The sequence below is a fragment of the Haemorhous mexicanus genome, chromosome 5, assembly GCF_027477595.1.
Source record: "Haemorhous mexicanus isolate bHaeMex1 chromosome 5, bHaeMex1.pri, whole genome shotgun sequence".
Classification (NCBI taxonomy): Eukaryota; Metazoa; Chordata; class Aves; order Passeriformes; family Fringillidae; genus Haemorhous; species Haemorhous mexicanus.
This window is the reverse complement of record NC_082345.1, coordinates 16,138,443-16,164,005: the sequence shown is the minus strand read 5'-3', so window position 1 is coordinate 16,164,005 and position 25,563 is coordinate 16,138,443. Positions and strand designations below refer to the sequence as shown.

Genomic DNA, 25,563 nt, shown 5'->3' with positions numbered 1-25,563 from the left:
CTGAGAATAAAATCATAGCGTGAGAGAATGGTTTGGGGAGGGACTTTAAAGATCAGCTAATTCCATCCCCCTGCCATGGGCAGGGACATCTTCCACTAGCCCAGGCTGCTCAGAGCCCCATCCAGCCTGGCCTTGGACACTTCCAGGGATGGAGCAGCCACAGCTGCTTGGGGCAGCCTGTGTCAGTGTCCACTCAGCCTTCTCTTCTCCAGGCTGAACCACCCCACCTTTGCCAGCAGATTGTACTTGTTGCTTTTTTTCTGCACTCCTGAGTTGTTTGAACTTCCCTGCAACTCTCAAGCCTTACGAGGATTAAAAGCAGCCACTGACAGTCATGCATTGCAGGGCTGCAGAGTTGCAGGGTGCTGCCTTTGGGATTTCACACACAAGCATTTCTCTCAGCAGTGAGCTGGTACCACACAGAGGCTCTTCTCACACAGACTATACATGTTCAAGTGAAATTCCAGGCATTATTGATTGGAATGGAAACAAATCTTTCTTTGCTACATGTGCTCTCAATCAGAGCATTCTGTTACTCTGAGAGGGTTGCTTCAGTTTATCAAACTCCCCATCTACAGAACAAGTTGAGGCCACACAACCAAAGCCCTTCTTACCAAGACAGAAGCTGCCTTATTAAAAATCTCTGCTTGGTTGGTCTACTTCTCGATTATTTTAGAGTTAGCCAAAAAAATTGACTTGTAACTAAGTCCAACTTTGCCAAGGACCATCTCTCTTCATGCTTGTCCTTCTTACCAGATGCTCTGAGCTTGGAGACCTCCTGCCCAAATAACCCTCCTGGGCACAGCTGGGACCAACCTTGCAGGCAGAGCTCTGGCAGCTGCACCTTGGAGAGGTATGATGTGGGACACGTGTCCAGCTCAGATGTGACATCAGCAGACTGCAGGTAAGGTGATGTTATAACCTTTTGGGGGTAAAGGGGGGGAAGAGTCAACAGGGTCTAGCAGATTCCATGTTCTGGGTTCAGCTGCAGGGCGATCCCTTAGAGGGAATACCGGACACCTGGTGATCAGCCCATGGGGATCCAGGGCAGCACTGTGCTTCTATTCACGGCTACCAGAATTCTTTACTGGAACTGCTGGTAACCAGCCAAATACCCTGATGGGGTTTCTGTTTCATGCTGGAGAATTGAGACATGATTTAGGCATTCTTGTCTATCTTCCATGTTTAACTCTGATTTAACAATTAACACCAATTTAACAATTGGTGTTCCCATTAGGTGCCACAATCCTATTGGCTTTGAGGAGTCACTTTTCTTCTTTTGCAGAGCTTAGAGCAGGAATTCTGAGATCCTTGCCTATCAAGCTGCCTCCTAAGGTCTTTAAAATAGAGATTGAACTGCTTGAGATTATGAAAGCTGAAGTGAATTGCAGTGAATATTTTAAAAGATGAGGATGTTCCTGAAGGTGCAGAAGCAGGCAGTCTGCAGCAAGAGACTCAGCAGCTCTCAAAGCTTTTGCTACTGGTTTTCTGTAGAATAGTGCAGTGTGGAGGAGGTTGGGAAAAGGATTGGTGGTGGTTCTTGCTGTTTGGGGGAGTAGGGATTGATGTTGGTGATGAATTTTTCCTTCCCTAAGAGACCAGCTGACTGACTGCACAGAGTGGAGAGTTCAGTTGTTATGTGCTTAAGGAAAATGGGCACTCTATCTCTGTTGTTTGGGCAATATGCAAATAAAGCCTGTGTTGCCAGGTGGAAAATATGCTCTGCTGATGACTACACTGATGCAGACCTTCCTGTTTCCATTACAATGATGGACTCTTCACTTGCTGAGGTGAGTGCTGGCTCTGATGCCCAAGATGTGGTTTTGAACAGGCTCGAGCATTTTGTGCCTTGCTCAGGCCCAGGTGCAGATGGCTCAGCCATAAATCAGCACTGCTCCACAGTGGACGGAGCTGGCACCAGTCAGCAGGGTGCTGTGGGGGGGTGTTCCCTTCTGTTTGGACATGTTTCTGTAATGCCTTGGTTATAAAACTAAATGTCTTGATGCTTTGGGTCTTAAACATCAAGACCCAAAAACTGGGTCATACTTTTAGCTGTAGAGTGTTTTAAATGTGGTTTCAAGGCTGGAGACGGTGCTGGTTCTGCAATAACAATTGGTTCTGCCAGGGAAGAACTGAGTGTTTTCGCTCCTTTTCTCCACCTGCAAGGAGCCACAGGATGCTTCAGTTGGGAGTACTGCCTTTCTTTGCACTTCCTCCCACAGGCACCATGTAACAGATGAAAAATGCCATCTTTGCTGTAAGGGAGCTTTCCTTCAGCTGGTGTACTCAGCTATGCCTTCACTGCTGCCCTGAATCCTGCATCCACAGCTTGAGCTGCAGCTTCCTTGTGGCAGCAGCAAGAGAAACTGCAGCTCAGCATACCTAAGCTGTTCCTCAGTCCTCACTATTGAAGTCTAGACCTCAGCTCCACCACACAGGGCTCCCAATGAGCTTCACAAACTCCTGTATTGGTGGGGATGGTGGAAGAATATTGATCAGTGGTTTCTGTGAACCTGGAAATAACCTTTTGGGACCAAAGAGCAGCTAGCCTCAGGGTGATCCTGCCTGGTGTGTGGTACCTGTGAGTACAGGATGGTCTGGTTGTAGTGCTAAATCAAAGCAGAAAGAGCAGTGTGGGTAGAAAGTAAGAGTGCTGGGGACTCTGGTTTCAGCACACTGGGGTGGAGCAGGTGAAGAACTCCCAGTTTGTGCTGCTACTAAGTGCCCTTAAAGAGGATTCTCTCAAGGGTTCCAGTCCTTCTGGAAAGTCACAGCTCTGCAAAGGTGTGTGAAACATCTGTGCTTTGTTGCTGTGGGCTTTCTGTAATTCCAGCTGGGCTCACAAATGTCTTTTTCTGTCATTGCTATCACTTTTTAGTCTAAGCTTTGCACATGAATGTTCTGAAGGGGGAAAATGAAAATGTTAAAATTTGCCCCAGAGAAAAGGTAAATGGGCTGTGCCCAGGTTCTGTTCTAAACACTGGCATGTAGGAAATGTTGCTTATCCTTGTTAAGTACAAAATCCTCTCTAGTTTTCTTTGGAGTTTTATTACTCTGAAGCTGCAGATGTACTTGAGCAGATCAGCTTGTAACTAACTCAAATTATTTGTATCAAATCATTGTTACCATAGAAGTTCAGGGGCTACTTAATAAAGGAGCACTTGAAAGCCAAGAGAAACTTGGGCTTTTTGTTCTTGTTCGTCTTTATAAATATGGAAGTCATATCACAGCCTGAAAACCAGACAGGTCCTCCAAATGTTAATTATTGTTTGGGAGGAGTTGTATAAGAGTGTGGCCAGAATTCATGGGCTGAGCTAGAGAAACCTTGGATTATTATGTTAATCAGAGGGATGGGGGTGGGAAAAATTATTAGGGATGGGCTTCAGGATCTTCTTTGGCTGTTCTTCCTCATTAAAAGACTGTGCCATTCTCCAACATTCTGTGCCAACAGATTTTATGGTGAGGGTGGTGAGGCCCTGGCACAGGGTGCCCTGAGAAGCTGTGGCTGTCTCACCCCTGGAAGCGCCCAAGGCTAGATTGGATGTTGGTCTGAGCAACCTGGGATACTGGAAGATGTCCCTTGGACATCAGTGGTTGGAACTTTGATCTTTTAAAGTCCCTTCCAGCCCAAACCATTGTGTGATTCTATTTTATTAAGAAATCTAGAATGTGGTGTTTCTTTTTAATTGGGATTTTTTTTTCTCCTTTGTGGAATCCATGGGAGTGTACAGTCCTGGCAGCTAGCTTAGGGTTTTAAAAAAACTGAATTGAGGGTTTTCCTTCATTGCAAACATAAATCGCTGACCATGTGCCCATCTGGGCAGGTATAGATAATGTAGCATAACGTGTAATTTCAGTTCTAGGTGATGCAAGGGCTTTTCTGTTTGCTTGGGAGCTGTTAGTTTTAAAAGCCCTTTAGATTTATTTTCTTTCTAACATGATGGTATTCTCCCTCCCCAGTACTTCTGCAGCCAATGGCCTGAACAAGGCAAATGTATTGCTGCACTTCCTCAACTTATGAGAGAATTCAAATACTAATAATAAAAATAGCCTGAATTTGCATTAGGGGAAGCATCCACCTGGCAGGGCCAGGGCTGTGCAAGAGCAGCCCAGCTCTGACAGGGCAGGGAGGAGGGAAAAGGCACTTCCTAATGCTGGGAGCAGTTGGTCACTCTTAGGAGTGACCAGGGCCCCTGGATACCTTCTGTTCTCATTTGCTGGGTTTCCTGTGTCCTCTGAGGGCATTTGAGGGGGGTAGGAAGGATACCAGAACACAGGCAATCACTTGCTGATGTGGTTTTTCTGTTGTTTCTCCACACACACTTCAGTAGTGCTCTTGGGTGCTTGCTGTGCAGGGAGCTGTTCATCCTTCTTCCTTCTCTTCTTGGAGAGAGGAGTGGGTTTGGGCTGGTTTTGTTTTCTGTTCAGCACTTTTCTTCAACGGTGGGTGTAATTCAGTACAAGTCATTACCAGCTTAACCCTTTAAACCTCATCAGTTCCCCCCCTGTATTTTTCACCCATAAAGAGAGAACAACCCAACAACTGAATGAGTGAGCTGGAGCTTTCCAGGGTGAAATGCAGAAGAGGGATATTGCACAAATAGCACCTCCCTCGAAATTCAAAGCCTCAAGAGGATATTGGTTTTGTCTGTGATGCGATAGGGCTCAGATCCAAAGCCACACTGTGGCAACTAGAGGAACATGAGCAAAACTGCCAGCTTTTAATTGCTTTGTTCCTCTGCTGCTTGCACACCAGGGAGGCTTGAGGCCTCTGAAGGGGCTGGGTAATTGTTACATATAATGCTGATGTACAACACAGCACACAGTGTTCTGAACCATCTGCTTGCTCATGCTGTGACTATTGGCAATTTTATTTACCTAATGAGCCTGATCTCTACAGCCAAGTGAAGCTCTGTGCACCTCATTTGTAGGTTTTGGGTACCAGACCCTGAAAATGGATCTCTCCTGATGCACAGAATTAAGATGGAGCAGTGGTGGTGCACCAACACCTTTGTTGGTCATTGAAGATGCAAGTTAGGAGCCAACCACAGAGTCAGGAACCAAAACACATCTGAGTATGACTTTCCTGAGATGGCTTTAGACTAGTGGGCAAATCTGTGAACTTAACAGCTAGTTCTTTACTGCTGTGTAGCAGGCAGAGGGCCAGCTACGGCCCCATGCAGGAATACTTAGAGATAAGAATATGCTGAGTCATAGGAATTGAACCAGAAGTCTTCACTCTGGAACTCCAGGCCTGCTTATCTCTCTGTGACCCCATAGGCTAGTTTCCCTAACCCTTACAATTGGTCACTTTCCAAGCCCACCTAACCCTATAAAAGGGGCTGTCTTGGCCCGTTTTGTTAGAAGAGCTGCATTCGGACCCTTAGCAAAACCCTCAGAATAAACCATCGTGGAACACTCTGATGCCAGCCTTCCGTCTTTCTCTCGTCTGCTTTCCTGAAAGCCATGACCAGCCAAAGCCCCTGGCAAGCTATAGAGCTGAAACCATAAAAGAGCCGATATCACTAAGAGCTGACAATCACTGAGCTTGCTAAGATGGCTGCGGCTGTGCAGTAGTTCGGGCTCAGAAACTCAACCCCCGAAGGGCTGAGGTATCCGGCCTTAAGACTACATGCCTGGGGTGCTCTGACCCTATGGGGACCGGCTAAGAAGCTAGCCCCTGTGGCTTCATATTTTTACACTGCTGGAATAGTTTAGGCACAGCTGGAGAAGATAAAGTTTTGACATGAAAGTTTTATACTGGCATTAACCTTCTGATACTCACTCTTTTCTCTCTCTCTCTCTGAAGATCGACCATGAGGAGACAACACCACCAGCCACGCTGATCACATCCAGGTCAGGTCTTGTGCAGGATTTAAAAGCCTTTATTAAGATCTGTGTCCTGTGGATAAGTATCTGAAAGGGTTTTGTTTTGGCAGTGATCACTTAACATCAGCCCAAGAAGCTCTTGCATCCTCAGTGGAAGGCACAGCACCGCTACTGGGTGAGTCCTCAAGCTGGGGCACTGGGAGTCCTGGATGTGCCCAAGTCTGTGTGCTTACTGAACAAAGAAAGCTGTGCTTTCTGCTGTCTGGTGTTGCAGACTGCCTTGTTATGGAGGAAAGATCATCCAAGGGCTTACATGAGAGAGGGGAAGATGTGCCAACATCCATGGCAATGGAGACACACAGCAATAAGGAGCCAGCTGCTCCTGTGGCAGGTACAGTGGCTGCTGCACTGCCTGCTGCTCACCCACTAAGGAAATGGTTTGCTTCCAGCACATCTTTGAAGTGAGGAAGCTGAGTAAGAGCAACAGCATGAGAATTTCTATTTTTGCAAGTGTTTTCACCTGCCAGTCCTCTCAAACATCTGTGAAGCTGAGTAGGAATAAAGTTTTTTACCCCTCTTACTACAGCACTGCAGGCAAGGGAGCATGAAACAACTTGGTGAGACCTTGGGGCTTGCTCAGCTGGCAAAACAGTGAGTGGGTACAAAATCCCAGATCATTTTGACAAGAGAAAACATGCTTTTATGGGTTTAAACAGTTAGTTCAACAGTGCCACTTTCCTCTCTTTCAAGGCTGTTGCACAAGAAGCTGGGATGGGTCGAGAGGAGAGATGAGGGTAGAGGTATTTGAGTATTGTTCTGTCTTTGCTAGAGCCATAAACACCCACCAGATTCTTACCAGCTCGGATGGTTTTCTTCCACTGAAAAACTATAAAACCAAACCAAAACTGGGGCATCTGTACACACTGTATTTAAGCTGCTTTTGTGAAGCTGATCTGAATAAGCAGCACAGAATACCTGTGCATGCTTGTTTGCAATATTTTTTTAATCTTTACCTCAATATAAGACTACAGTTTCTTGTTTGGTTTTGTTTGTTTCCTCAGTACTATCTTCCTGAAATCTAATTCTGTCCCTTCATTTAAAAGTATTTTCTTTCTACTAATTTCCCTCTACTGTTATTTTCATATGTGATCCAGGTGCCTTTAGCTAAGAGGAAGCAGATATGCAGAACAAATTTAAAGAAGTCCCAATAGCTTTTAAGTCTGAGAATTCAGCTATCTGTTGCACATCTCTGAAAAGAAAGTGTTCCTATTATTAGAACTGATAAATCTCCCCTTGCAGCCTTCAAACCTGAAGCTGAATTTTTCTTTTCTTTTTTTTTCTTTTTTCCTGTGCCATTTCTTTGGCTCACAGCTGTGTGTACTGCATAAACAGAGGAGAAAAAAAATATTCTAGATGCTTTTCAAGGTATAAATATTAATAAAAAGCTGCCTCCTAAACAGCAAACCTACCAAACAAAAAAATCTCCATACTGGTAGTGAAATAATAAATTTTATTTATCCAAGGGAATATTACTGTAACTCCTGCATCTTTAACTACAGGAAGTACATTATATTCTCAGCTGTAGACATATAACACTTCTTATGGGGATTTTTTTCCAATCATAGTTATCATACTACTTCCTATGTGTCTTTATGGCATTCTTTGCTGCCTCCTCTTTTTCTCAGTGGTCTTTCATGGCATTTGATGCAGGTTTTTGGCTCGATTTGGCCCATGGCTAAAATGGTGGGTGTTAGAAGCTGGGTGTGTTTTATTAATTGCTACCTTTAGATTTGGGAATGTTTTCCATAGGATCAAGTCAGATCAAGAGGGAATCCTCCCTGGACATGGAAGAACACAAGCCTGTGTTTCAAAATGTTTTGAAACAAGACCAGGTAAGAGTGCTGGTGACAGTGAAAAGCCCAGCTGGGTTGGCTGAGCAGTGACAAAGGAGGGGAGAGGCCCCTCCAGGGGTGGTGTGGTTGCTCCCTTGCTCTAACTGCTCTGATGTGCCCTTAGGAAGTGGACCAGGAAAAGAAAAATAATAAAGAGCGGAGTGAGGAAGCTCCAGCTGTGGTTCCCAGCAGGAAAGGTAAGGGGGTTTTGCTGAACACCTTCATGCTACTGGAGCACAAGCTGAGTCCAGAGCTGTGTAGACAGGTGCAGGGAGCTGCTTGTCCCACACCAAGAGTGATCAGAGGCTTTTGTTTGAGGGCCTGGTACCTGCAGTTGGAGATCAAAATGAAGAGGAGAACAGTGGTGTCTTGCAAAATCTGCTGCTCTGATTTCTGCAGATACTGATCTAACCAGCTCCACATTCCCCTAGACAGGAGGAGAATTCTTAGCTGCAAAGGAGTTGGGATGTTTGAAACACTTTTGGCACTCCTGCTCTCCTCAAAGATTTGTAAAAGAAGCATTTCTGTGCTATCCATGATATAGAGGAGCAGGATGTTGTTTTTCCTTAGACATACCTACTTTTCAAATCACCTCCTCTTTTGCCTTTGGAGATCACTAAAAGCTGGTGAGGTAGTAAATTGCATAACATCCTGAAGCAACAACCTTCAATTAACCATTTCTGTGCTAATAAGATGCCAGCTGAAGTGCCCTGAACAACTGACTTTTGGGGCTTTGTACAGGTGGCAGTGCTGTGGTGCCTCACAATGAATAGAACCACAAGTTCTTTTCAGTGGTGAGAGCTTAACACTGGAGATCTTGAACTGGGGCTTCTGTGGAAGCTTAAAAGTCTCTTGCAGGTTGGTTTGGGGAGGCTATTTTTTCACTTTGGTCTGAAAATGGGGGTTTTTCTCTTCTCAGGGAGTTCACCCACTGCAGGTGGCATTAAAGGAGATAAAACCAAGCAAAATGAGCCGTAAGTGTTTTGACTTTCAGAGATCTCCTGCAGGTATGAATTTAAAGCCACAGTCTGTTCCATGGTTCTTTTTCTTCTCCTACAGTGACTCTCCAAATGAGAAGGAAGTAGAGGTAAGTCTCAGCTGCTTGTATCCTGAAGTATTTCAGATATCAGATCTTGTAGATAAACTCTGATTAATATCTCCTCCAATGTAAAAGAGTGATCCAGTTTAACTGGATGTATTTCTGTAGGCTAACTTCTGAAATCTCTTTCCAAGCCTAATGGAAATTTTTGCAAGAGATGGAATGGAGAAAGGTGGAAATCTGTAAAATTGAACAAAGACTTGTCACTACTGTGACATTTGTTTGCAAGCTTGAAGGAACATAGCTGTGACCTCCTCCCAGGCAGAATGTGCTGATTTAAGAGAGTTTTGTCAAAAGGCACAGATGGCACAGTGTGCTGCCAGGATGTCACCTCTTCTGGCTGCAGAACGTTTCCACCATCACTACAGATGGGAAGACCTGCTTTAAGGAAATGGGTCATGTTCACTTATTTTTCTGTATCTTGCCTAAACTTTGGTCACAGGGTATAGCCCCAAATGTCATATCAGTGTCCAAATCTACTTAAACTTCTGCATCACTTGGATTCCTCTGAAATCTTTTCTCCCGCAACAGGCTGAATTTCTGAGGCTGTCTTTAGGTTTTAAGTGTGACTTGTTTACCTTGGACAAAAGAGTGAAGCTTGAAGAGAGGTCCCGAGACCTGGCTGAAGAAAACTTGAAAAAGGAGATCACAAATGCTGTGAATATGTTAGAGGTCAGTATTGGCCAGGTCTGGTAGGGTGGATGGGATAAGCATGTGTGAGTGTCTCTTAAAACAGCTTTTTTTAAGGCGGGGTGGTGCACAGGATACATGATGAGCAAATATGAATGAAGTTCTGGAACAATGCAGTTGAAATAGGAGAGATTATGAAGGGTAACCTTGATCCAAGTGCATCGTGTGCTCAGGCAGCAGGGAATTTTTCTGTTGCACAAACATCTGCCCCCTGCTTCAGCTGCTTTTATGCTCTGGTCTCTGCCCACTGTAGCTCTCTATCCAAGTTGCACTGATTAAGGATGTTGATGTGGGCCTGAATGCAGCTCCTCAGTGTTGTCAGCTCAACCCTTTGTTCTCTGTTAAATAATTCACACCAGTTTTCTTACCAATGTGTGCTCTTAGGCATTAGTTCCTTTGTGTGAAGAAGATAACCAGGCACAGGAGATCATTAAGAAGCTGCAGAAAAGCCTGCAGTTCCTTAGCCAATATGCAGCTCGAGTTGCCAGCAGAGCAGAGATGTTGGGAGCTATTAATCAGGTAATGCTTTCCACCTAAAAGTACTTTGTACAAAGTTAAAAGCTTCTGGCTGCAAAGGGGATAGCCACATCTTCTTGCTGGGCTTACGGTTACAGGATTGCATTTGGGAATCTGATGTGTGTAGCGTAGACTGGTCAGGACAGCTTAGTCCTGGCCTTCTCTTTTTTCTGTGTTCTTATAAGGAATCCCAGGCACTGAGAGCAGCTATGCTGCACTAGATGTGCAAAATACCACAGCAGAAATAAGGTTCTGGTTGGAAAAAACCCAAACAATAAAGACTTTGCTTGGTATTTTGTACATCTCACTGCTGCAATGTGGTAACAATGGCAAATGATGCTGCAAAGTGGTTCTGTGCCTTATGAAAAGGGCAGCTAATCAGCCAAATCTATGGAAAATTACAAAGTCCTGCTCAAATGTTAGGTGTAGTTGTGTATAATACCCCAGAGCAGCACGAAAATTTGACTTGGCAATACCAGCAAATGCATGGTGGCAGCTGAGACTGTAGGTCAGAGGAAGTGATGATGATGAGTTGTAAGAGCTTGGAAAACTGAAGATGGACTGATTTATTTTACAACAAGAGTGATGCCCAGAGAAATGAAACCTGTGTACCATGTGCCAGGACAGGGGTTGTAATGAAGCTTTGAAAGGGATGATAAAAGTGAGATAGCAGAGGAGAGCAGATGCTGGAGGGGGAAATCTCCAAACATGAGGCAATTCCTGAAAGCTGCTGCTTTCCCTGCTCCCTCAGGAGAGCCGGGTGAGCAAGGCTGTGGAGGTGATGATCCAGCACGTGGAGAATCTGAAGCGCATGTACGCCAAAGAGCACGCCGAGCTCGAGGAGCTCAAGCAGGTCCTGCTCCAGAACGAGAGGTCCTTCAGCTCCCTTGGAGAGAGAGGTAACCAGGAAAAGCCTCTTTCCCCTTGCTAGCACCTGCCAGACAAACCCTTACAGCTGCAGATTAGTAATATAATCCCTTCACATCTTAGGTGACAGAATTATATGGGTGTTTTGCCCTCCCCTTCTAAAAATGGGGACTATTTTTAGCCATTTATTAGGACTATTAAAAGCAGCTCTCTGAAATTAAACTTGTACCTAAACTATCATGGATCTCAGGGTGTGTGTGGGACCACTGCAACTACACGGGGATGTCCTGGCTTTCAGCAAAGTGCATGGCATGTGCTGGTGATAATCTTATTCCTTGTGAGCAGTAAGTTTAGGAGCTTGTTCACAGTAGCTATTTCTAGGTAGCTGAGCTTTGGCTCCTCTCTACAGCGTGCACCTTGTCCTTTTCTACACCGGAATTACAAACCCCTTAAGTGCAGGGGGCCTCAATTTCCCCTTCCAAGCAACCAGGTTTGCAGCCAGTGCTGTTCACTTGTAGCTTTACCACGGAAGTATTAATTCTTCTGAAAAATAGGATGTGTTTTTTAAACATCAAAAGGGAAGTGTTCCACACCATAAAATCCTTGCAGGAGCCTTTTGTATTACAGTCCTGACTGTGAAAGACAGTCCTGTAACAGGACACTACCTCAATAATAGAATATATTTGATAATAGTGACAGAAGTTGATGCTTGCAGAGGATGGGTAATGTGTGAATGTTATGAACTTATTTAATGGAATACGAAGCTTTGTCCGGAGACCTCATTTCTGCCTTCTCACAGTGCTTTGCTTAAAAAAAAAAACACTCCAGAAAGTCAGACCTTAAGCTGCAAATTAAACTTGCTGCACTCCCGTAAGCAGCAAGCTCCTCCTGTAAAGCTCTGATGTCTGATCTCTTCACAGATGAATCTATAAATAAGAAGCTGCCAGGTCCTTTTAACTTTAAGGTAATGGTCCTTACAACAAATTTTAAGTGTGTTTGTGTTTTTCTTTGCTTTATGTGCTGGTGCTCTGCTACATGCTTGACTTGATGCTTTTCTGTCACAAATATGGGCTGGTGTCCTCAAACATGAGGATCTACTTTTCAGGCACCCCACCAACCTTCTAAGTGGTTCCCCTTAGAAGATGAAAATAAAATGGTTGGGCTCTCACTCACTGGTTAAGAAATATTGTTCATGCGTGTTCTCTTGGAATTAAAGGAGGGTTTAGCACAAAAATTTGGGAGCAGTTCAAACTGAGTGTAGGAATTCCTGTGAACAAGGTTAGGAGAATTTAGTTACCTTCAATGTTGGTATTTAGCTGGAAGCTGTGCAGCCAGCCTCACTCAGGTGGGCAGAAAGAACTTACTGTGGAAAGATGCTGCTTGAAAGATCTGATTTGATCTGCCCTTGAGATTGGATTGTTTGTGTGTCACTTCACACTAAGTGTCAGCACCTCTTTTTTGAATATAGCCTGTACAAACCAGATGGTATTTTGTGTGCTCAGTGGGTAACCCAGTTGTGCCTTGCTAAGAGCCAGTAATGCCTCTTATTTGTGTAGCCCTCGTCAGCCCTGAGGAGAGTTAGCATTGCAACAGTGCCCAGGAGTGTTGGGAATGCAGGGATTGGGGTGCCACTGGTAAGTAGGGGCTGCTGGAGGGATGCAGAGGTGCTTCACCTCCCCAAAACTGGCTGGGATGAAGCATCAGAATGCCAGTGCAGTAAATGTGGCAATTGCTCCTCCAGGCCCAGTTCCATGAACCTGATGGGGATGAACGGAGTGACAGATTCAGCAGGAGATCAAGCAGTTGGTAAAGTCACCTGGGCTTGTCTTTGAATGGGGAAAATATTTTTCAACTCTAACTGTGCCTGCAGTAAGCAGTTTATGGAGCGTCTTAGGGTACCCTAATGTTTAGGCTGTACCTTTCACATTAGTTTTATGTGCTATAATAGGTAAGTTAGCTTTATGAGCACACCCTCTTTATTTATTGAGCATTGAAAGCTCTAAAGAAAATTCCCACAACTTTCTTGCTTTAGAACTAAAATGTGAAATCTAAATATCTACAGTGGATGGATCTGTAGTTTTGTTTGATTTCATTTGGGGTTTTTTTGAATGGTCCTAATTTCAAGCAATTAAATTTGTAAGTTAATTGTCTGTGGTTAACCAAATGAGTAAGCTGTTGCTAAATTTCTGATTTTCTGCTCTCTATCTGCTGAGGAAAATCAGACAAATGTGTTTAACACATGGCAGGGGCAGGCTAGGGGTGAAGCAGAATGAGAAGCGTCCTTCGCTGCAAAGGTTCCTCAGCACCTATTCCTGGGCAGAGTATGAAGAGGAGCCTTTTGAAACCAAGTAAGTTCAGCAGCAGCCTCCTCCCAGGTGTGCTGGTTTAGTTTTTAATGAGCTTGTAATTCACCACCTGGTCAGGGCTATAAAGCCAGGCTGTTGTGAATTTGGCAAAGCTTTGGAGCTGCTGATTCTTGTTTACAGGAATGAGCAGTTGGAATCACCTGCTGAAGTACAGGAACAACCAACTAGGAAGGAAAGTGTCTCTGAAAAAGGAAAATACCAATCCAAACGGACCCTGGAGTCAATGTAAGTTTCTTTCACAAGTTAAAGCTGTGTTTGGGAGGTGCACATGGGAAGAGGGTTCAAACAAAAGGCTAGGACTTTCAGTGCTTTCTATGAGCAAGATTTCTTGCTTCTCTTGCAAGGCAGCTTTTGTGAATCCTCTTCAGAACTGGTGTGAGAGAGCCTGGGTGGATGGGTGAACTGGGCCAGCTTATCAAGGATTTGCTTCCTTGACTGTATTTTAAACTCAGAACAGAAGCTCCCCCTGCACAGCTCCCAAAACAGTAACAACCTGTCACTCTTGATGTTTGTGGGATCTGGTTTGCTGCAAGGGTTTTTGGGGTGGGGTGGGAAGAGTTGCACATTTTGGGGAAACCCTGAAGGGCTCTGTGCTTTCCTACCCTGCCCAGGTACAATTCGATATCAGCGTGGGCGTCCCACTTGAAGGCTTCTTTTTGCAACGCCAACAAAACCCTCTGGGTGTCCGTGTCTATCCTGGTCCTGCTGGCTGCTCTCACCAGTTTCCTGATGGGGCTGTCCCTGCAGAGGCCAGCAGATGCAGCCCCTGTGGGCACTGGGGACTCCTGGAGGTTGCTGCAGCAGCTGCTGTGGCCCTACACAGGACTGCAGCACCACGGCCCTCCCCCAGTATAACCCTGGCTCTACTGCCAGGGCTCCCTGCCACGCTGTGCAGGACAGGAGCTGAAGCTGGCCTTATTTAAGGTTACTTGTCTGGATTTGTTTTGTGGGGTTGTGGGTATTTTGGGGGAGGAGATGAAGTTTTTTCTTTAAAGCATGACTTGAAAAAAAAAAAAATTTTTCCCATTCTGACAAAAGTCATCTTTAAAAGTAGCTAAAAGGGTCTCAGCTCTACTGAGGTTCACAAAAGAACAGCAATTTTGAAGGTAGCTAACAATAAACGTGTCTAGGTGGTCTAGCCACAATTGAATAAAGAATTTATTTTGCTTGAACAAAGATAAAATGTTTGCATTTTAGAACCTGTTTCAATGTTTTGAATAGAAAAGGATTTAAGACTTGAAATGTAACTTTATTGAAAGCTTTTGATAATAAAGTTTTGAAGGAAAGCATGCAGTGTCTAAGAGTATGCTAAGACTCTGGTAGCAAGGAGCAGCTGATACACAGAATCAATGAACAGGAAGCCAGCTCTTTCCACTTTATCCATGGCTTTGTTGCTGGCAGAATCCTTGACCATATGGTAGAGTGTGGAGTGAAATTCAGACTCATCTTCCAGCTTTTCTGAAAAAGCTTCACTGGTTTCAGTGAGCTTGAGGTGTTGCACTTTCTCACCATTGAACATCAGAAGATACCAGTGGTTGCCTTTGGCAGAACCTGCAGTGAGATGTTCACTCACCTATTGCAGGAAGAAATGCACTGAGGTGAAGCCTGTGCTATTGTCAGAGTACAAATTCCAATATTTGTGTGTCACATGAACTTACTTAACCTGAGAGTGGGAAAGCCACTGCAGCTTTCACAGTGGGGTGTGCTACCTTTCTTCAGCCACACGTGGGAGTGTTTGTCTGGCTGGGAGAAGTTTTAACCATGTATTAGCTCACAGGTGGAGACAAACCAGCAGAGAGGTGGCTCATTCCCTCTTTTGCAACAGGGAGCAAAAGAAAACCCTACAGGCAGGAAGAAAGTCCCAGCTGTTTTCTAAAAAGCTGGCACAGCAGATAGCTGATTTTCAAGGGGCCTCTGAAGAGCATGAAGCTCTGTCACCCCAGCTCTGGCTAAAGCCTCCCTTGGTGACTTTTCCTTAGAGTCCCTGTTGCTGGGACTCGTGTCCCCCAGTCTATGACACTGAACTGAGGTGGGGGCTGAAGCCACCACGGGTGAGTTAATTGTTTCTGACTGGGGAAGGAGTCAGTGCTGGTCTGCCCTGGAAGTCTGGGACTCCACAAACCTTGAACACAACTTGCTCTGGCCCTGCTTCTCCATTCCACTTGCTGTGAGCAAAAGCAAAAGCAGCTGCAAGCAGAGCCATCTGTTCATAGGCCTTCACTTCTGCCAGGGCAGCCTGCAGTGCACAAGTACAAATCAGACAAATCTCTGTTCCCTGTGTCACAGCAGTGCCAGAGCCTGCTTTACTCAGTCCCTGCCTCAGCTGGCAGCACAGCAGCTCCCAGTGCAGGAAAGGGTGACCTGAGTGAAAAACAGGGAAAAACCACCAGGAACCTCTCTGGCACTCACCTTCCTGGGCACAGGGACATACTTGGGAGAGTACTCTGCTGGGAAAATGTTCACTCCAGCTCTTTTCAAAGCTGCTCTGAGGGCAAAAGGACTCATCCATTTTCCTGTGATGTGGGAAAGCACCTCCTCCTCTTCCACCACTACTGAAGACAACATACACTGATTATCCTGTTGTACAAACCAGTGAAAGTAACTTACTGGTCATGGAAGCTCCTTTCTGGTTTAGGCTTCAAATATTGATATTTTTGCTATGCTGGGCATTACCCACATCATCTGCTACTCTGGGCTGTGACCTTTCATTTATAGATGCTGAAGAAAGCCAGCCTAGTGTAGGAATCAGAAATGACACTGGTGTACTGATTTATACACCAATGAACAGATGGGTAATCATGAGTAGCTTGAACTTTGATAACAAGGAGCGTTAGTAGTAGGCTGCTGGAACTCCCTGTATTTCTCTTGTTAGAGCTGGGAGGAGAGAGAAACACTTTTCAGCTCTCTAACAGGTGGAACAAGATTGAATACAGCAAGGCAAAACCAGCAGCAAGGACTGACTGAAACTTTACAGAGCAAATGCACATTTCTGCTATGTGAAATGTACTATTTCTTATAGTAAACAACTGAAATTAAATAGCCAGTGCAGTTCTTGGAAAGGAAGAGAGATTCAAATTGCTCTTGTAGAAGCATCCCAAATTCTTAATCAGGGACACTGTAATAATTATGGGGGTTTTTAACTGCAAATGTTTGATTTAAAAATTGACAGTACCTTAATTTGTGTCTGAATGGTTGCAAAGACTGCAGTAACTGTGAAGAGTCCTTCATCCACACCAGCAGGATGCAATTCCCAGGCCTGATAGGGCAGGTTCAGGTGAGCATCCTGAAGAAGGGCTACTGTATGAAAGTCACCCATACTAAAGGTGATGCTCTTTTCTTCTGCTTCATAGGTTATCTTGCTGATGCCATCAGTTCTCCACCACTGGCCTAAAAAAAGAGGATGGAAAGATGTACATGGAATGCTTCTAGCAGTAATGTTGAAGTAAAACAAAACCAAAAAAGTAATAATTGATTTGGGGATTTTTAGTTGTTTTTTTTTTATTAATATTGCCACCCCCAAACTATTTCTGGGCTCCACACTCGCCCTTATCTTTACAGCTGGATTGTAACAACAGTCCAACTCAGGTATAAATTCCACTATTCAAATTTGAAACAAATTTATGTCTTAAGTTCATACCTGCAGGATCCCATCGGGCTACCACAGGCACTTTAAAATAAATCACATTATCAGGGAGCCCCAGGGTTATCTACACTGCTTCCCGTGTGCCATCTTCAGCCTGTCCTGGGGAATATGGATACACCTCTAATCCAACATCCAGCAGCTTTGGCAAGAGAGGAAAAGGACAGATAAAGGGTTTATCAGAAAATGCAGGGTTTTTTCCTTTGAGTTCATCTAACCACTGCTTTTTAACCCCCATTTAAAATGGCTTGCCAATACTGCACATTTCCAAGTCCAGCTTTGGAGGCAGTGGAAGAGCAGCTACCACGAGGCCTTGGGCCCTTCCTGTGCTGCTGAAGGCACCCTCAGGGCAGGGCACAGCAGGGCCACAGCCATTCCTCACGGATCCCCAGCCTCAGACAGCAGGAGCAGGGGAGGCAAAAGCAGCTGTAATTCCACCGTCCCCACAGTGCCAGAGGGAAGGAGAGGTCGCAGGGGCTGGGAATGAACATCCTGGGCCTCTTCCCCTGCCCACAGTCCTGCCCTCTGGGTTTGGCTTTTTGGGAGTTTTGCTTATTAAAGGTTTCCAGCCTCACAGTGCCATCTGTGGGGTCGGTCAGTGCTAGAGGAAACCAGAACCCAGTGCCCACAACCCTCAGCCAGCCTGAAGAGCCTGGAGCTGAACCAGCAGTGGTTTTTGGTACCACTGTGCCTCCACCTTTCACACGTGAAAAAATGATTTGCAAACCTTGCCTGGTTAGTTTGCTGTCAGGAATTCGTGTGCAGTGCATGTGACAGCAGTGACAAAGCTCAGGAGCAGCTCCTCAGGGGCACCAGGACTGATCCCTGTCCTCCCTCACCTCCACCATGGTCCAGTTCCCGACGTCCTGGGCCTGGGGTGGCAGCTGCAAGGCAGAGATGTGGTACACACCCCCCACGGGCACCAGCTGCTCCAAATCCACAACTTGTGGTGCCTCTTCTCTGCCTCCTGGCTCCTCCTGCAGCAGGGCCTCCTCTTCTGGAAAGTTCAGCAGACAGCAGGAGTTCAGTGGGTGCCCAAACTCCCCGACATTGCCCTGTGCCGAGGTTTTCCCTGCGCTGGAAGTGGGAATAAGGTCTTACTGACAAAATGAGTCCATCGTTACCCACAGAAGAATTTCACAAGGACAATAATGCAGTAGATTCTGGGCAGGTTTAGTAAGATTGTATTGATAGGAAAAGAAATGAGGCAAATAACATAATATGTCAAAATAAATAAAAGTAAGGCACCAAAAGGTCATGGGCTGAAGCTGAAAAACATACCATAATTATGAGAAGCAAGAGGGATTTAACATGAAATACAAATTTCAGATAATTATGCATAGAAAAAAAAGAAATACATGTATATCATATAAAATAATAAATTTAAGGTTTAATTAATTGGAAAATGTTAGTAAAAGGCAGAAAAACTGTGTACAAAAATGGCTATAAATATTTTCTCTAGAAAAGCCAAACTGGCCCATAAATCATCACAAGGGATGGTACAGGAGGAGAGAAGTTACTGTTGACAGGATTCAAGAAAAAAGTGTTCAATACTGTAAAAACATCTACTGTAATTGTTAGGAAATTTGCTCTGAGAGAGTGAGACCAAATCAAAAAATGGCAACTCTAAAATGCTGTAAAGTGGAGCCAAATCATGTCAGTATATTGCAGTTGTTTTGTTCAAGTCAGTACTACAAGAAAACTTGCTCCTTTTAAACCAAAGAATGACACCACAACACTGGAGAAATTTGCAACTTATGTGGGACAGACAAACAGTTGTATTTCCTAGAATTAGGCCCCCTTTTAACAAGGTGCAAGACCAGGTATCTCACTTTAAGCACTTATTCAGGTAATACTCAGCACCACCCCACACTACACCAATGCCTACCATGATATGCATTGGAATCATCATTTTCTGAGGAAGTAAATCTCCCCAGAGCCAGGCAGATTCATAAAGACTGTGTGTCTCACCCATTAACATATGTTTAATAGTACACATAGCTATAGAAACATGATAAACATGCCCACAAGCATAAATAATAAATAAAAATAAGTGTGGGGACAAACTGCATTTTCCTATCTGTCCTGTTATCTCCCCACATGATTCAACAATCATTAATAGAAATGTCAACAAAACCCAAGTGTTATCAAAACATCCCTATATTTATCAACTTTGCTCCATTCACATGGAGATATTGCAGCGTTTCCATGGATCATGGAGTGGCCTGGGTTGGAGGGGACCTTGGAGCACAGTGTCACTGTCCCAGGCTGGTGGCCGGCCCAGGGCAGCGTGCCCAGGCTGCAGCCGTCAATCCCACTCCCTTCCCACTCTCGGGTAGCAGCTGGAGCTGCTGGAGCTGCCTCCTCCCGTCCCTGCTGCTGCTGCCCCCGCCGGGCTGGAACCCCGGGATCCCCACCTGCCCTCACAGACCCATCCAGCAGCGCGATGGGAGCACCAGGGACAGACAAACCGGGAGTGGGAGCAGGCAGGACACAGGAAGAAAAGGAAGAACAGGGTGTGGAATGGAGATGAAATACAAACTACTGGGATGGGCAGCACGATGGAGAGGGGTTAAAAAAGAATAGGGACAGGGAACAGGACAGAAGGATCCATTGAAAAACAATGGCACAGGGAGCAGGACAGAGCAACAGGGTGAGAGGAATAGCGGATTTGTCTTTACAAACAAGCTGTGGGTCTGCGGTAGATAAAACTAGCACTGGGAGATAAAATAAACAATGGGAAGGATTCCACTGATTGATGAATGGAAAAAGATATTTGCTTTTACAAATAAACTTTAGGTTTGCTGATAAATGAAATTAGTCATTGAAAGATGAAAGAAACAATGAGGAAGAAAAACCCTTAAATTCCATATCAGGGGAAATATTCAGTACCAGGTGTTTTGGGAAGTCTGTACCTCTCAAGTACCTCAGCCAGTGGGGAAAGAGAGAAGGGAAAACGTGGCCGGGAAATTAGGATAAAAAGGAGGCTGCATCCTCCAAAAATTTGAGAGATCCCAGGGGAATGCCCCATGGCCTCTCCCTTTATTCAAATAAAGCCAAAAAAGGACTCCTCTGTCTCCTTTTTGGACATAAATCTCTGGTTTTGTGGATTAATTTTCCTAACAAGGGAATAAAAAGGAACACGAGAAGGACAAATAAAAAGACAGAGTGGTAAACACGCAGGAAGGACAGAGAGATACAGAGACAGAGGGAAGCAAGGACAGAGAGAGAAAATGACCACGGCAGGTGGGTATGGGGGGAAGGTGCAGCAGAGGAATGGAGAAAGAGAGGGATGGGCAGCAGGACAGAGGGTTATAAAGAGAAGAGTACAGTGAGGGAGAAGGACTGAGCAGCAGATGCAGACAGGTACAGACAAAAGGACAGTGATATGGACAAAGAAATACCATCATGGTGCAGGACAAAGGAAAAAGGAGAGAAGAAGGAAGAAGGAAAGATAAAGACTGCTCCAGCTGTGAAACACACCCTGGTGATTCCTGTGTATTATGGCCATCCTGTGAACTGCAGCCTGGTGTCTCAGTCTGGGCTAATCCAGCTTCACAAGACAGCATGTGATTTTTTTTTTTAGAGGGATTCAGAAAGAAAATCTACTCTGCACCATTCAAGTAAATCCATGTGATCTTGAGGCAAAAGCTGCATCTTTTCTTCTGCAGAAACTGAGTCACTCCTACAACTCTGATAACATGGATACATTCCAAATGTGCCCCACAAGGAAATGCAGTTTTGCCTGTTTTGTGTTTGTTTGCTTGCTTGTTTAAAAAGAAGAATTACCTGGAATTAAAGAGTAAAATGCAGTAAGATTCAAGAAGGTGGAAAAAGTTACAGTGAAAAAGAGTTGTTTATTGACTGAGCTGGTACCTATGGTTCTTATGCTGAACAAACTAAGCATGCTAAATCCCAGTGGTAGAAGTTTACGTTTCATAGAAACAAGCTGTTAAAAGCTAGGACTGAGAAGAACATTCCAATGACTGAAGTTCCAAAAAGCACTCCTGTCTAATAAAGTATTTCTTGATCCCATACATGCAGCCTGAAACATTGAAGCTCTGCAATAGGATTTTAAAAATCGGACTAAACTTGACTGAATAGAACTAAACCATTTTTGTTACCTGTTTTGAAGAACTTGTAGGGAAAAAACAGACTAGATAAGGCAGAATGCACTACTTTTAATTTTTAATGTAGCTTCCATACAGAAGACCTGTTTAGAAATGCACATGCTTTCAGATGGATAGGATTGCTGGAAACAAAGGCTGAAGTTTTTACAAATGCCTGTAACTCATAGATGAAGTATCAAAATTATTTACGTAGCATCAGAAAGCTGTGCTTAATCATCATCAAAATACATGAGTTTTCACTTTTCCATCCATTTGGAGAATGTGGAAAGAGACTCCAGGGCCCAAAAGCTGGCAAGGCTGCGAGACCGCAGCACACAAATGCCTTGACCACACCCTGGTTCCCTAGGAGAATGATGACTGGACCTACATGTGTGTTCCATGCTGGCTGTAGGGAAGGCACTCCATTTCAGGACTGCAAGACAGAGAAGAGAAAAAACTTCTGCATTCTGAGCAGACAGCAAAATGCTTGAATTTGTGCCAAGCACATCCTGGAAGTGGTGGAATCTGATTTGAGGCTCTCTTTTGAAGGAGACAACATCAGGACAAGCACTGAACACACTCAGCAACAGCTCTTCCCTGCTCCCCTGCATCCTCCTGCATCCATACATTGAGCCTGGACCAAGTTCATTTGCAGAGAAGGAGAAGATGGAACTTCATACAAGAACCTGCAGAAAGAATCTTCTGTCATTTAGTCACCCAGCAGAACTACAAGGTGCTGGATGTTCCTATGGAAAGTCCAGTGTTTGCCAAACAGAAGAAAGACTCCAGCTCCTTGAATCTGACACCTAACTACAGCAGAATGGAATGTGGATCCCAGGGATATGGGCTGGCTTTGTGCGCTGGTCAGGCACTGGAATCGCTCAAAACCGCTTCTCCTCTCCCTAACTGCAGTCAACTGAACACCAAGGGGTAAATCCTTTCTTCTCAATTCCAACATCCTCCTACTTTCAGTCCACAAACTGCTGCATCTGAACAGCCAGCCCAAAGCACATGAAAGATGCAGGCCTGGTTTTAGAAGATGAGGTAATAACAGCTATTTTGTTAATTCTCCAGGTGAAGGTACTTTTACTATATTGTAGAAGCAGGCAATCCTGATGAGGAGAGAGAATGATGCATTTGACTCTATCTTATCAGAAGGCTAATTTATTACTTTATTATACTTTATTATATTAAAGAATGCTATGCTATGCTATGCTACGCTATGCTATGCTATGCTATGCTATGCTATGCTATGCTATGCTATGCTCTACTAAATATAGAAAAGATACTTACTGAATGCTAAAAAGATAATAATGAAAACTCATTACTCTTTCCAGATTTCTGACACAGCCTGGCCCTAACTGGCCAATGAGTTAAAACAACTCACACAAAGTCTAATCAGGCAATCACTTTTGGGTAAACAATCTCTAAACACATTTCACATGAGCAGAACACAGGAGAAGCAAATGAAATATGAATTGTTTTTCTTTTTTCTGAGGCTTCTCGCTGCCTTTCAGCTCCCCAGGAGAAAAATCCTGGGCTAAGGAATCATGTTCAGGGAATGTGAATGCCACAGCTCTACTCTAGAAGAGCAGTACAAAATACAGGGCACAGAATACCCCAAACTAAAACACAAACATGAGGTCATCCATATTACAGAACTCTGATGCCTGCTTAAACTTCAAAACTGTCAGGGAGCATTTCTCCCACCTCTCCTCTCTGCTACCTGCTTTATGTTCCCCAGCATGGCATTCATCACTGTTTCTCTATCATTTGCAAAGGGCCACATCCCAAGGGCCCCAAACCCAATACTTCCCTCCCTCAACAGGACTTGTTGATCCATATGGGTCCCTTCCAGCTGGGAATATTCTGTTCTGTGATTCCAGCACAGGTCCAGTGGACAAGAAGAGGCTGTGTTGAAACAGGATTTCCTACACTCCTGGGAATGATGAGATAAACCTCCAATGGGAAGGAAATACAAGATAAACCAGATGGTTGGTATTCTACACACTTCCTTTGGGAAGACAGACCTGAGCTGGGAAAGGTCAGACATGTGCTCTTCATTTCATTTCCGTGACCATAATAACATGGAGCCACACTAGGTAGTGCTGCAAAGGGAATTATATCCATTAGTTTAACAACTGAGAACCTGAAACCACTTTGGAGACACAAATATGCACCTAACTGCCTATCTAAAGAGAATATTTAATTTTCCATTAATAAATATAGGAAGCCTGTAATGAGAGCTGGCCTGAACTTGCTCAATGGATTTTTCTTTCTAAAGGCAACGGCAGTATTTTGTTCAGTGGGTTAGATCCAAACAGTGAATAATAACCTGAACTGCTCAGCTGAGGAAAAGAATTTCACTTCTTGTGAAAAACTCCTTTGAAATGACCCTATTTTGTGTCAAAAATATACAGCCTTTTGAGCAATTACATGGTTTTATGGAGCAGATTTGGACAAAGGACTTAGAGGGAGCCTGGTCCTGTGAAGGACTGGTTCAACGGCTCCCACCTGCTTTCCAAAACTGGCTGAATTTGGAAGGATCATGGAATCATGGAATGATTTGGGTTGGAAGGGACTTAAAAGATCCCAGCTGGCCCCTCCTGGGACAAAGCCATGCACAGAGGTGGGGGAGGAGACACTCCACTGCCTTGCAGCCTCTCCTTATTTGTTTGGATTGTGACAACATTATTTACTTTATCTATAAATATCCCTTTGGCACAGGGAATAATGCACTAGATGATATTTTCCAGATGGTCTCATAGTCCTGGGTGAGGTGATCCCCTGGCATCATTTGGACAGGGAAGAAAATGGGATCTGCAGACCCACACATCATTGTGCAAGTGACCTCAAAATAATTCCCTGTCTCTCCGGGCTCTCAGGAAAAAGCAGCAAGAGTAAATTCCCTGCATTTTGTTGTGATTCTCAGGTTGAAACACAGCACCCCTTTAAAATCCACATCCTGCAAAAAAAACTCTCGGGCACACTGGAATCAGTGGCTTTGCTTTTCTACTTTTTTGCCCCTCAGCCTTTCCTTAATTTTTCTTCACAATAAATGCTTTTTCTTTTAAGTGGGGGAGGGATTTGAGGATTAAGAAGTTGAAAACTTTGCTGCTGTTCCTTATTATGTTAGGGTTATTTTTGTTTTTTTTTAATTTTTCATACTTGTTTTGCCACAAAGAGCTGTGCAAGGTAGGCATTTGAAGTCACCACTGCTGTTCCAAACACCCTGTATTTTTCCAAGGCCTTTGGAAGGGGCAGCCTGACCAGGCAGCCAGTGGACCATGCCATGATTAGCTGCCATTAAGTTGTGCAGCTGAAGTGATCTCCCTCCTGTGGAAGGACAGGCAGGATCACCTGGGGCGTGCCATGGAATTCCTAGGCTTCATTCCCCAGGAGCCCTGTGACATTCCTGCAGGGTAGTACAGAGGAGACAGCTGCAGCTGCAGAGCTGGGAGCTCTAGGAAGGGCTGAGGGGCAGTGTCCTGTGCAGGACCAAGATGTGTGCAGTGAGATGTCCTGTCCCTGCACCTGGGATACCCTCTGGACACACAGGGATGCTGAGGAGATGCTCTTGCAGGAGTCAGCAGGTACAGAGCAACTGGATCAACTCCCTGTGCAGACTCCTGTGGGTGGTGTTACCCCACAGAATCCTGTTGGAGCAGGGAGGAGTGCTGGGTTCTGGAGTGAAAAAGAACAAGCAGAGTTAGCCAGGTGCACTGTACAGGTGTGCAGCAGCTTTGTGCTAACCACAGGGACTCAGGGCACACAGGCCAAACCCTGGCCAGATTATCCAAATACGTCTTGCAAATCCAAACATATATTCTTTTGTACTGTAATAATCCTATTGATTGATTTATTGGGGAAAAAAAACAGAAGGTGAGCCAATAGGGGGAAACAAGTAAATGCCTCTGGGTGGCTGAGATCACACCTCTAGACCTCCAGCTGGGACACAAACCTGCATCCAGCATGGAGCCATTGGAGCCTGAGAGAAATCCTTAATGTCCAAAATTTGGAAGCTAACAGCTGGGAACTAAAGATGCCCCTGTGCCTGAAATGTCTCAGGTATCCTCAAGACTCCAGGAGGGCAGGAGGGGTCTTCACTGTTATTTTTACAGATTAGTGGAGCATGTAAGGGCACCTCTGGGCTTAGTGACCGTGACAGCTGAGAGCACTGGCTCCTGCTCCTGACATGCCGGCAGCCACTCCAGGGAGACCACTGGGAAGCTCCTTTGGAGCTGTCATGGTTCACAGCCTTGTACGTTGAGAGGCTGCCCCAGGTCAGCTCCTGTTTGCTTTAATTCCCTGCTCTTTTGGGAGCTGCTTCCCAGGGTTCTGCAGCTCCCTGCAGGGCAAACAGAAGAGGCTGGCAGCAGGTAACCTGTGTGTGAGAGCAGCTGCTTCCAGACCCTGCGCCCTGCCCTCGGCAAAGCCTCGCTCCCCTGCAGGTCTCTGTGCCATTTTTTATCCCAGTGCTCTCGTGGTTACCGTGCCGTAGCAGCACCGTGGTTTTTGGATGGTTCTTCCTCCCCAGGGGTGCTGGCAGGGCCAT

General features: G+C 44.9%; 2 protein-coding genes across 5 annotated transcripts in view; one reads left to right on the top strand and one right to left on the bottom strand.

The window, feature by feature from the left end:
• Positions 1 to 14,548, top strand: part of IRAG2 (inositol 1,4,5-triphosphate receptor associated 2) — a 19,076-nt gene extending 4,528 nt beyond the window's left edge. For 2 of the 4 annotated variants that reach the window (XM_059846088.1, XM_059846089.1), the window contains exons 3-20: positions 757 to 904; positions 1,709 to 1,790; positions 5,810 to 5,856; positions 5,940 to 6,004; positions 6,104 to 6,220; positions 7,639 to 7,721; positions 7,846 to 7,918; positions 8,641 to 8,695; positions 8,781 to 8,808; positions 9,352 to 9,492; positions 9,895 to 10,029; positions 10,778 to 10,925; positions 11,814 to 11,857; positions 12,450 to 12,527; positions 12,635 to 12,699; positions 13,140 to 13,241; positions 13,380 to 13,484; positions 13,871 to 14,548. In XM_059846088.1, coding sequence (XP_059702071.1) covers positions 1,767 to 1,790; positions 5,810 to 5,856; positions 5,940 to 6,004; positions 6,104 to 6,220; positions 7,639 to 7,721; positions 7,846 to 7,918; positions 8,641 to 8,695; positions 8,781 to 8,808; positions 9,352 to 9,492; positions 9,895 to 10,029; positions 10,778 to 10,925; positions 11,814 to 11,857; positions 12,450 to 12,527; positions 12,635 to 12,699; positions 13,140 to 13,241; positions 13,380 to 13,484; positions 13,871 to 14,114 — 1,554 coding nt within the window. In that variant the 5' untranslated portion in view covers positions 757 to 904; positions 1,709 to 1,766 and the 3' untranslated portion in view covers positions 14,115 to 14,548. The remainder of the gene's footprint in view (positions 1 to 756; positions 905 to 1,708; positions 1,791 to 5,809; positions 5,857 to 5,939; positions 6,005 to 6,103; positions 6,221 to 7,638; positions 7,722 to 7,845; positions 7,919 to 8,640; positions 8,696 to 8,780; positions 8,809 to 9,351; positions 9,493 to 9,894; positions 10,030 to 10,777; positions 10,926 to 11,813; positions 11,858 to 12,449; positions 12,528 to 12,634; positions 12,700 to 13,139; positions 13,242 to 13,379; positions 13,485 to 13,870) is intronic. The other 2 variants (XM_059846092.1, XM_059846091.1) reach the window with 2 other exon arrangements.
• LOC132328020 (dynein axonemal intermediate chain 7-like) lies at positions 14,488 to 25,563 on the bottom strand. Its single transcript, XM_059847809.1, is given in 7 exon segments — positions 14,488 to 14,832; positions 15,382 to 15,495; positions 15,669 to 15,836; positions 16,432 to 16,646; positions 16,897 to 17,041; positions 17,739 to 17,995; positions 25,500 to 25,563. Coding segments are annotated over 7 exon segments (1,239 nt in total). The 3' UTR covers positions 14,488 to 14,556.